The 12316-nt window shown below is 44.0% G+C and overlaps 1 protein-coding gene and 1 long non-coding RNA gene across 5 annotated transcripts in view; one reads left to right on the forward strand and one right to left on the reverse strand.

Annotated features, from left to right (window-relative positions):
- LOC115079523 overlaps window positions 1-12316 on the forward strand; it is a 138042-nt gene that overhangs the window by 94406 nt on the left and 31320 nt on the right. The gene's annotated exons all lie outside the window — the stretch shown is intronic.
- Window positions 478-1875, reverse strand: LOC115079518 (uncharacterized protein C11orf96 homolog). Its single transcript, XM_029583160.1, has one exon. The coding sequence runs from the start codon at window positions 1323-1325 to the stop codon at window positions 963-965; it is 363 nt and encodes a 120-aa protein (XP_029439020.1). The 5' UTR covers window positions 1326-1875; the 3' UTR covers window positions 478-962.

The raw sequence follows: 12316 nt of genomic DNA on the forward strand, positions 1-12316 counted from the left end.
TGTCCCACTGGTGCCTGGCCAGAGCAGCGAGGGTACAGCGCTGCAAATCCAGTCAGCCAAGATGTTTAATTATCCTCCACAATTTGCTTTTTAAGAAGTCTTTTAACATCCCTGTGCTTAGAATAAAATTGTGAGCTCTAATAAATTGGACACTTACTACAGGATTCGATTCACATTGATTAGGGTATGAGATAAGGGAAAGATCTCCATACTATTGTGGGTAATTAAGATTTCTCCCATCCTGTCATTTATCTTTCCTCCCATGCAGCATTGTGTCTCTCTCCCTCTCTGAATGTTACTGCTGATGGTGACTCAACTGAACTCACATAATTAAACATTATAACAGGCTCATCTATTTCTTCAGATAACTTCATGCATAGCATTAAAATGCTGTATTTTGAGTAATAATTCACCAGTTTATGATTTTCCTTATCCCAAATTAAAATAATAAAAGTGCATACCTAGAGTAATATCTGACAGATAGTCCCCAATATTTAATTCAATATATTTATTTCAAAACAAAATATCAAATATAAACCAAATAAGTTATTACAACCAACAATTTAAGTATGAAAATAAATATAAACTTAATGAGATCACACCATTCAAACCTCTTAAAGTTCATCCCTCAGAGAAAATTCTGTAATCAAAGCGTCACAAATGATATCTAAGAAACCCCCAATGTCCTCCTGAGGGAAAGGCTCAGCTGCTTGCTGGCAGTGGCTCTCGGGATCGGGCCCCTTCAGGACAGCTTCTCTCTCTCTCTGGAGCGTCCTTCCCTGTCCCTGTTGTCACCGGCTGCTGACAAGTTCCTCGCAGAGAGAAAAGTCAGAGCAGAGCCAATCTTTAAGTAGCTTTGCAAAGCTTCTCCTCTGAAATCTCTCATTTCCAGGGAGATCTTCTCCCTCTCTGAGGTGAAAGGTTGCAGACTTGGTCCTTCTGGCTGTGAGGGTGCCTGGGACTCAGAGAGCAGAATCAGAGTCACTGGAGTCCAGGCTGTGCCTCATCTTGCAGCTGCTGAGTTTCTCTCTCTGCAGGCACAGGTTCTGGGTGCTTCTCCTCAGACCCTCCAGGGACTGCAGGAAGGACTTCTTGGCTTTCTCCTCCTCTGTGGGGCAAAGGCCTTCTTCTTCCATCTCCTGGATCTCATCAAAGGTGACAGGCTGGGTTTTGAACCTGGACTGCCTGCATCTCCTCAGCATCGCTCTGGGTGCCTTGGCTGGGATGGGATGGGGAAAGTCCTGGCTGATATAGATACACTGAGGCATGACCTCCTGGAAGCTGCAGCAGGTCCCCAGCACCTCAGCCTGCTTACTTGCCATCATTGCTCCTTTTCTGTTTTATGATCTGGCAGTGGTACAATTGCTTTCTTTCAGGGGAAGCAGAGAGGGAGAGGTTTCTGCAGTCACTCACGGCTCCGCTCTTCCCTCCTTGCTGCTGCCTGGAAATCTCTGCTCGGTGCTTTCTCTGTGGATCTGGCAGCTCCGGTAAGCAGGAGGAGATGCCCAGCTCTCTGCCCTGGAGCTGCTGCCTGGGTTTCTCTCTGCCTCTCTGCTTCCCTGCTTTATATGCAGGCTCCCCTCCCACAGGCCGGCAGCCGGTGACAGCTCATACCATTTAAAGCATGGCATCCGGCGGGGCGGGCACTGATGTCACGGTGTAATTTTACAATGCTTCAGGATTCAGAAGTACAAAAGCAGCTGGAGGGAGATCCCCTTCAAGCAAACAAGCCCTCATCTTTCCTCTAGTGGGTCGTGCATGATTGTTAGAGCTAGAGGGCTTTCAGCATTTTACATTTCATCAGTTCTTTTTACACAGACGAACTCTAGAGACCATTTGTAGAAACAAAGAAACATGACGGCAGAAAAGACCATATGGCCCATCCAGTCTGCCCCTCTGCCCAATGCATTTAGCAATATATAATAATATAATATATAATATAATGCTCATCACTGCCTCAGAGAGCTCTGTATTCGTCCCATGCTATCTTGAATGACACATTTACATGTCAACTATAGTACAAAATGCAGGGGGCAATTCACAATCACTTATAGCAATTACCATTAATATATATAAACAACCTTGGAATTTTATAAGGAAATTTTAAATGAGGATGACAAAACATTTGGCACTGAAGCGTCAAAGGACGCTTTGTCCTTTGACGCTTTGAAGCGTCAAAGGACGCTTCAGTGCCAAATGTTTTGTCATCCTCATTTAAAATTTCCTTATAAAATTCCAAGGTTGTTTGATTGCAATACGAGTGGTGTGGTATATGCTATTATCTGTCCTTGTAATTTAATTTATGTAGGGCAAACTACGCGCCCCATTCGTTGCCGTATTGTTGAGCACCGGAGTCGTATCAAGGCATTACGTGAACATGCTCCTTTAGTAAGCCATTGGGTGGAAAGAGGTCATACGGTGGAAGAAATTCGCTTTTTTGTGATTAAGAAAGTGACTCTTCAACACGGGGGAGATTTATCCTCAATGTTAAGAAAGGTTGAACAACAGTTCATCTACAGTTGGCAGACTGTTGCCCCGTTAGGATTGAATGGTCCGATAGAGTGGAATGTGTTTTATTAAAGATGCAGGTTGGTGGAGCTTTTAGAATGTTTTTTTCATTCTTGGGTTATAAAATAAGAGAGAAGTGGAGTGGTTTCGCTTAAAAGATAATTGGATTGGTTCTTTAAAAGATAATTGCAAGATTTGTTTAATTGACTAGGGGTTGTCCTATATAAAGTTTTTTGGATACGCATGAACCTCACATCTCAGCGGGTGACGACTTGGTACGTCACTTCCGGTCTGGACGTGAGTATTGGAAACTTTTTTCTACGTAGGAAAGGACTTGGTGGTTAATGGTAAGTGGGTGTTTTTTAATTTTAATATCAATTCTTTGGGTTATATCGTTGCAGAATATGTTTTCTTGAGAGCACAGGTCGGTGTGTTTTGTAATAGTGGTATAAAGGAATTGAAGGTGGAATCACCTCGCAACGTTTAAAGGGAATATCTAAGGTCACGCCGCGGTAGATGCAGTGTTTGAACTGATGGCCTCAGTGCATTGAAAGCATGGTGTTGGATGGAGTTTACAAGAAGTTTTTGAAGTGAAACATATGGATGATTCAGATTTTGAGGTAGGTACGGCCACTATAAACTTGACCTGAGTTTTTCAGGGGTTCAGTATAAGGTAAATAGGAGAAGAAAAATTGTGTTTTTTGTGATTGTAAGGAGTATTGTCATATTGTATGGTTATAAGTAAAAGGGAGATATTCTAAATAAGGTTTGGGGTATTTATTGGTGATGGTAAGTCCCTCAATTGTTTAAAAATGTAACAAAATAAATGGGAGAGATGAAAAACAAGGGGGATGGCATCGGTTGAAAATAATATTGATGTTAGATTTGTGGGTAATTCTTGTGATATTTGTTTTTGCAGTGCGGCAGCATATTTAGAATAGATGAATCATAACGGTCCCTGAGGAAGCCCCTTTTGTGAGGGGTGAAACGAAGAGATCTTGTATCTACTTTTGTCGGACATTCAGAATTAAACATCCCAGTTCAAAAAATTGTAGAAACACATGATATATGTATTTTTTGAGTATTTATGAAGAAGAAACATATGTGAAATGCATTAGCAGTAAGAGATTATACTTGTATGTTGTATCTCAAAAAGACATATTTTTTATTTTGTGGGTGTGTATGTGTGAGTGTGCTAGCTTAGTTTTTATTGTCTATACAGGTTTATATATGGGTGGTGTGTTTAAATAAATTGTGTATGTTTGATACATTCATTTTGGCTCTCTAATATTTGTGTAATTTTATGACAAGATTATAGAGTTGTATTCAAGTACCCTTTGTGTAATTACATTATAGATGGAAGCAGCAGGATCCTGGCAAGCAAGGAAAACCCAGCAATAATAATAATAATAATAATAATAATAATAATAAAGTATCCCTTCAGGAGCCGGGGGTGCCTCCCATCCCAAGATTTTAAGAAGCAGGTCTATGATTGTGTTGTTCCCCTCCCCTGAAACATTCTGGCAGGTAACATCCGCCCTCAGTGAGTGACAGAGGAGTACAAAGGCTATAGGGCTAGCAGCGGGCAGCCTGAAACCTGCCTCTCTTCAGGGAACACATTCATTGGCTCCTGCTCAGTCAAACTGGATTTATTTACTTATTTATTTTTAAACTGGGGCTTCGGTCCCATGAGCCCTCTTTGCAAACCACCATTCATGGCCGGGCCATCCTCAGCTGGGGGATCCGGCCAGCTACTCCCACCACCAAGGGGCTGCTGGTTCCTCCTCTCCACAGCAGCCGCTGGCCGAAACCGGACCGGCCCTGCTCCAGTGTTCTGGAGCCAAACAGTGAGCGGGTGTCTGAGGAAGGAAGATGAAAAACTCCTTCAAGTCTGAAGCAGGCGTTTCCCCCCCCCGGCTCCCATTATATCAGCTTAGCGTCCACTCACTGCAGGTCACAAGTTCAGAAACCCAAGGGGGTTCCTTTCACTTTCACAAGCTGCAGCTCCAGGCCACTCCTCGAGATATTACCTCAGCCTAAAGATGACCGTACGTGTGCAACACCGCAGCACTGGCTCTGTCATCCTCGCACCCTGCGTTGTTGCTCTTTTAAAACCTGCAATTAAGAAGCCCCCAGCCACAAAAGCAGCAGCCGTGCGGGAGCCTCCCATTCAGGAACACTTCTCACCATCGCCATGGTGACAGCCGGCACATCTGGGCGGCTCGTTGGGGGGGGGTTTGCCATGCTGTGTGTGCACTGTCGCAGCAGAGGGAAAGGGCTGGTCCCAGCAGGGTCTGCAGAGGAAGAGGAGGTTTCCTGCCCATGGGCCGAGTGCCACCCTGGCACCCCACGCTCCTACGCCAAGCAGAAGCTGCCTTCAAGATTTGGACTCCGGGCCGCTGCCAGTGGCTAACTCGGGGCCTGGGGAAATCACATAACCGTGCGCTGTCGTCCCATGAAACGGGGAGCAGATGGAGAGACCCAAGTGGATCCTGGCCTCCTCCTCACCTCCCTGAACAAAAGAGAATGTCAGGTGCCTCCCCCACAGCCTCCTACAATGTGGCAGCCCCCAGTCCACGGGGAGAAGCCGTCCCAGCATCCATCGCCTTTCCTCCTTCCCTGCCACCCGCACCCTTTTAAGCTTCCTGTCACGTCTCTTCCACGCTGCATTATTCATAACCTTCAGGGAGTTTAATGCTTTCAGTCCTGTTTCCCACTGCCTGAGGACAAGTTCAACCCCTTTATAAAATCCATTTTTTTTTTTCAGTTCTAAATCCTAGAATTTAAACAGAACAGGCATTTTATATAATCCAAAGGCTCCTGCTATCCTAAGCAGAAATCACGCAGTATATAATTATGTCACTTCCATGTGACGGGCTGAGACCAATCCTATGGCCTACGTGGTGACAGGATAATCAATAAAAACCGGGCTAATGGACTGATCCTTGCCCATAGTAAGGCGAGGAAAGCTGAGCTCAGGGGAAGAGGCCTGGGGCCTAGGTCAGGCCATACTTGGCATTCCTAAGAGCTGATATACTAAGCCCTCTAAACACTCATAGGCTCTACCCTCTGCAGTCCAGAAACCTGCTACTGTCCCCATGCAGTGAAAGTAAGGCTAGCACTGGGGGCCTCAGGGCCTCAAAATAAACTATGATTGCAACCTTGCTGCATTTATGGATGGGAAGTGACTAATCGCCGTTAATAGCCCATGGTCTTCCTGCAGAGCTCTCTCTAAAATCACCATAGCCAGGTCAGACTTTAATAGTGAACCCTACACTCCGTTAAACTCCCCTCCTCCCTGCGTTGTAATGAAAACCAGCTCTTCTAGACATTCCCAAGCAATGGCGCCAGCCTGTTTCCTAAAGCGATGCAGATGCAAACCCATCCCAATCACGTTTTTAGGCAATCGATCCTGGACATGCAGGAGAAATTTCCATAAATTGAACTCTTATTCAGTGTGGATGTTCTGACATTTGGGACATGCTGAGAGTCCTATTGTTCATTTGTGCTAGGAACTACGTCTGTTCTATCTGCTCAAAAGGAGCCATTATTTAAAGCTCGGTGCTGAGGCCCTGCCTGTTCTCCCAGAACGACACTGTAAAAGTACAAAATCAACAGAAATAGGACATGCCTTCTTACTCATGAAGATAACAGCTACTGGTACCTTCTGTAAGAGTAAAAAGCAATTCCCTAGAGATACTTTCTGCTAGTGGCTGAATGTCCTTGCAGACAGACTAAATGTAAAAAATTGCTATATAAGGTCAGACCTAGGGTCCATTAAGTCCAGAATCCCATTTCTAATGGGGACCAATTCAGGTTACAAGTACCTGGCATGTACCCACACAGTAAATCGAGCTCACGCTAATAATGCTGCTATTAAGCAGAGGTTATTCCCTATTAGTTAATAGCAGTTTATGGGTACTTGCCAGGTACTTGTAACCTGGATTGGCCACTGTTGGAAACAGGATGCTGAGCTCAATGGACCCTTGCTCTGACCATGTATGACAACATGTGCTTATGGACTTATCCTCCAGGATCTTGTCCAAACCTATTTTAAACCCAGCTATGTTAACTTCCTTAAACCCATCCTCTGGCAATGAACTCGAGTTTAAATTATGCATTAAGTGAAAAAGAAGAGTCTCAAATTTGTTTTAAATGTGCTACTGACAACTTCATGGAGGGTAACCTACTTGTATTACCTGAAAGTATAAATAACTGGGTACGAACTGTGTTTCTGACACAAGCCTGATTCCAGTATCTTAAAACAGTTTATCTTTATTTGCCACTTTAACATATACACATTATTAAACTACATTTACCTTCAGAACAGTGTACTCAATTACTCACAGTTAGTATCGCTTCTCTCAGTACTGTCACAGCTTCATTACAACTCAGAGTTTGAACAGTTATATTCTACAGGAGCGGTCTTCCTTCTGGAGACCTGGGGCTAGTCTAATTATCCCTATCTGGGGCCCAGCTCTTATTCCTCCCCTACTGGGCTCTGCTCATGCAGCTCTCACTCTCAAGGGGAATTAGAGGGCACAAGCTACCTAGCCTGGTCCTACACCAGTTTAAGGGGGAACATAGGGGCACCACCTCGACCTCAGTTTGGACTTGTTGGTCCAAGCATTTTCACTGCCCCTCAATCCCATCCAAGAGAGTGCCTCACCTTCCTAGCCCCTCTTCTCTGGCCACCCCCATGGTTACTCTAGAACACCCTATAGCCACCACCCACAGTACCACCACAGTACCACCCTGCACCCCCAGTCCTTTAGCCAAGTCTCTTGTTGGCTCCAGGTTCAAATTATACCCTAGCAGAACTTATTGGACTGGCTGTGGTGCTTCCATTGGCGATTCCCTGGTATCCCCTCACCGCTCTCTGGCTACTTTTGCATGCCGGTCGCTGACTCCTCCACAGCCTCACTTCGCTGGGGTCTCTAAAGCACCCCCTTCTGGGCTCTCAAACACAGCACCACCTTCTGGGATCTCCATGGGAGTTGTCATCAGCCTCCCAATAGTGTTTGGGCACCATACAGGGTCTTCCTCGGGACTTCTTGTAGTGTCAACTTCCAATTTTTCAATATTGCCCCTCTGCTGGGCAGTCTGTGTCACTCTCCCCAGGACTCTGTGACCCCTCACTCAAGGTTGTCCACAGCCCCCTTCTCTGGGCTTCTCACAGGAGCAGTCTCTGGCCTCCCCCTAAGGGGTCTGCCTTAGGAGCACCTGTAGCACCGATCTCAGACTGTTGCTATGACTCAAGTCATCTCACCAGACCCCTCTGGCAGCTACTCATCCAGTTCCTCCATGAACTGTTGGTACTCTTTGTCCAGCCAGTCTAGGCATTCACTCTTGCGTGGACTCTCAGGAGTGGGTTCTCTCACTCCATTAATGTGGCTGGCCTTTCCAGCTGCCAAACCTCAAGCCTTAGATCCTCCCTTTGACCCATGTCTTGGAACTGGGGAATCCCCACCTCAGAAATACATGGCTGTTCTTTCCATTCAGCCCTCTGGCTGCTTTTGCTTGAACTGAAAATAGCTTGCTTGCTGGAAGAAGGCACAGCCTTGTTCCCAATCACTGTACTCATAACAGACTGGCCGCTTTTCCAGGGCCACACCCTGCTCAACACAGCTTTGCTGCACCAGTGTTCTTTCCAAGGTTAAAAAAAAAAAAAGTCTACATAACCAGCAATAATCACTTTTAAATCCCTATCTACCTCCCAGCAGAGCTTCTCCCTTTAGCCTGTTCAAACCTGCCACTTTATGGCTGCCCCTGCAACTAGGCCCATTCAGTTTCCGCTCTACCTGAAACCTTTTTTTTTATTCAGTGCAGCTTCTGAGCAACATCCTTTCACAAGCCACCATGCTCTGTGCTCCCCTACGCTCTGTACCTTTAGAGGCACAGGCACCCTCTGTTCTGTACTTTGTTTAGAATCACAGTTCTTCACAACTCTGTGCTCCAACCACTTTGCTTCTCTCTTCTGCAAACTGTTTGGCCTCCAAACTGCTTCTGGGAGGCCACACACCACATTTTCTTTGGAGGCTGGATTTTCCTCTATACTAGGTTTAGAGAAAAAAAAATACCATACATGATACCATATGTGGGAATGAGCAATGTTGCCTTGACACAAATCTAGACTGACTCAAGCTTTTTTTTTTATATATATATATATATATATATAAACACTATCTTTGCCACTTTAACATACATATTACTAGACTGCCTTTACCTTCAGAACAGTGTACTCCAATTACTCAGTCAGTACCGCTTCCCTCAGTTTCATTACAGCTCAGGATTTGGACCTACATATTCTACTGGAGCTGCCTTTCTTCATTACCAAAGATGAGATGATTAAGTGAGCAATTACAACAAACCTGTCAGAGGGTCACCCAAGTCCCACTTACAGGCTCCTGACTCAGCTCACCTGCAGAAGGAGAACATAGAAATTGTTTGTGTCGTTCACTTTCCCATATTTATTTATATGCACCAGAATACATCTGGCTCAGAGTGGTTTACATTAAAAAAACAATACAGGCACATAAGCATAAAATATTTCCTCTCATTCATGTTAGGATAGGCTGCGGTGGCGCTCCTTCTGATGGAACAGTGACTTCAAATGGGCACCGGAGGAAACTGTCAGCTAAATTCACGATAAGAGGTGCTTCAATATATCTTACAGCAGGGATTGACATCACATTGAGAAGTGCTTCACTTTAATCACTTCTGTTTGGCTCTTGTATTTTCAATGCATACCTGTTGCTTCCCTATATCAAGTTAGAGATACTCTAGCAAAGCTCAGGGGGCAAACAATGCTGGGAATTATTAGGAAGGGAATGATGAATAAAACGGAAAAAGGTCATAATGCCTCTGTATCGCTCCATGGTGAGACCGCACCTTGAATACTGTGTACAATTCTGGTCGCCGCATCTCAAAGAAGTTATAGTTGCAATGGAGAAGGTACATAGAAGGGCAACCAAAATGATAAAGGGGATGGAACAGCTCCCCTATGAGAAAGGCTAAAGAGGTTAGGGCTGTTCAGCTTGGAGAAGAGATGACATTCATAAAGTTATAATAACCACTCCATTAACATCGACAACAACCCCATCAAATTAAAAGAAAACGCTAAAGATCTGGGAATATGGATTGACCCACAGCTCAACCTTAAAAAGCACATCTCCTTAAAAATAAGAGAAGGTTTCCACAAACTATCAATTCTCAAGCACCTAAAACCACTGCTAAACCACTCAGACTTCCGAACCATCCTTCAAGCCCTGATTTTCTCAAGCATAGACTACTGCAATTCGCTCATGTTAGGACTCCCCAAATCAACTCTACACCCTCTTCAAATATTACAAAATGCCACAGCCCAAATTCTCACAGGTCACAAAAGATCAGACCACATCACCCCTATCCTAAAAGAGCTACACTGGCTTCCGATAGAACAAAGAATCGAATACAAAACTCTAGCAATCATACACAATTCAACTCACAATGACGATGACAGCATTAACACCCTAATCCAAAGACAACCCTCTCAACGTACCACCAGATCAACTAACAAAGATTGTCTTGAAATCCCATCTGCAACCACCGCTAAACTCACCACAACCAGGAAAAGAGCATTCTCAATAGCTGGTCCACTCCTATGGAACTCCCTTCCAACACACCTAAGATCTGAAAGAAATACCATATCTTTCAATAAACTGCTCAAAACATGGCTTTTCAAACAAGCCTTCAAGGATGGGATAGGCTAAACTATCCACTGCACAGCACAATCCCCCTTCTCCCCTGATCTAACCCCCTGATGTCCCTTCTATCCACCCTACTTTCCCAGCTCTGCCCCCTCTCCAGTCACCTCGATCGCCGTGCCAGAACAACTGTATCAGTTTTATCCCTTTGTTATTCCGTCATTCCCTGCTAAGTTATCTCTTGTCACAGTTACCCCCAGATTCTTATATTCTCAGTTACCACATTCCTCACATAATCGTTATATATTATGCTCCTGAGTTCTTATGTATAATACTGTCCTTGAGTTCTCATCTATAATGTTCCTGAGTTCTCATGTATAATGTTGTTCAAATGTAAACCGGAGTGAAGGCCAACACTAATACTTCGGTATATAAAAACAAACAAATAAATAATATATTTACTCTACTTTTTTTTGATTACCTCTGTCCCCCTCTTGTTCCTTACCATAATATTTATACTATTTATTCTCCTTTTTTACATAGTTTTACCCCAGTTATGCCTATTCTACCCTTGTTCGCCAACTCTTTTTTCTGTTAACTATACTGTTCATTAACTACAATTGTAAAGCACTGTTGCTAATTTCAAGGTGTCTGTAAACCGATGTGATGTTACTAATCAAATATTGGTATAGAAAAAACCCATAAATAAATATGATAGAGGTCTTTAAAATCATGAAGTTAGCATGTGGCACATTTAAAACCAATCTGAGAAAGTTCTTTCACTCAACACACAATTAAGCTCTGGAATTTGTTGCCAGAGGATGTGGTTAGTGCAGTTAGGTTTAAAAAAGGATTGGATAAGTTCTTGGAGGAGAAATAGCATTACCTGCTATTAAGTTGACTTAGAAAATAGCCACTGCTATTACTAGCAACAGTAATATGGGATAGATTGTTTTTGGGGTACTTGCCAGGTTCTTATGGCCTGGATTGGCCACTGTTGGAGACAGGATGCTGGGCTTGATGGACCCTTGGTCTGACCCAGTATGGCATGTTCTTAATGTTTGTGTCTGTCTAGTGATAACTTTAAAGGTCTTGCTGATATGCAGTGACCGAGGTAATTTCTCTGTGACCTCTTTAGCCAGTATTGATTCAGCTACCTTGTTAAAATATGGTATTCTACACCGTTAGTACAGATTAAAAGTGGAATCTAATCATGTCCTCTCAGGACAGAACAAAGCATAAGCTTTGTATTATAATTCCCCAGCACAGGGGATATTCCCAGAATGTCAGTCAGCAGCCACATCCCAAAATGAGCATTGCTGTATATGTGCCAGCCAAGGCTGAAACCAGCAAAATGGGTTACCATAGAGACTGTGCAGAGATGCTATTAAAACAGTTTCTAGGGTAACGCGCTAAAAAGCCATAAAACAGAATGTTCCAGCAGCCTTCTGCCTACATTCCCAGTGGCAATAACTCAGCTCTACTGCTTGTGCTTTTGGTTCTCTTCTCTTTTTGCAGAAGATACCCACATCTGTAAGGTATGGAAAACAAAGGAACGAGTCAACAAACCTTAAGTAATAGTTGAGAGTTTGACAGCTAAGATTAACTAAAAAATGTAAGATCAAGCATTTTGGTTGCAAAAACCCAACAGTTGTATAGGGGTTGATGTTCTGATGTGCACAAAACACAGGGATCTGGAGGTAATCGAATCTGATCATCTTATGGTGGCAGCGAATGCCAGAAGGATGCTGTGGCTGCATAGGGAGAGGAATAGCCAAGCAGGACAAAGGAGGCGATAATGCCTTTGTATACATTTTTGGTGAGACCTCATTTAGAATACTGTAAGCACTTCGAGATCAGGTCTCTGAAAGGATATAAACTGGGTGAACTGGCACAGACTGCAGCTAGTAAAATGGTCAGTTGTACTAGGGGTGGCCAAGTCTGGTCCACTAGAGACACAAATAGGCCAAGTTTTCAGGACAGCCACAATGAATATGCACAAGATAGATTTTTATACAATGGAGGCAGTGCATGCAGATCTCTCTCATGCATATTCATGGTGGATATTCTGAAACCCAGGCCTGTCTGCAGCTCTCAAGGACTGGAGTTGGCTACCCCTGGTC

Source organism: Rhinatrema bivittatum, chromosome 17 (assembly GCF_901001135.1).
Source record: "Rhinatrema bivittatum chromosome 17, aRhiBiv1.1, whole genome shotgun sequence".
NCBI lineage: Eukaryota > Metazoa > Chordata > Amphibia > Gymnophiona > Rhinatrematidae > Rhinatrema > Rhinatrema bivittatum.

What these genes read in the sequence shown, in the direction of transcription:
- LOC115079518 (XM_029583160.1), bottom strand. Translation starts at nt 1,325, where the DNA reads ATGATGGCAAGTAAGCAGGCTGAGGTGCTGGGGACCTGCTGCAGCTTC.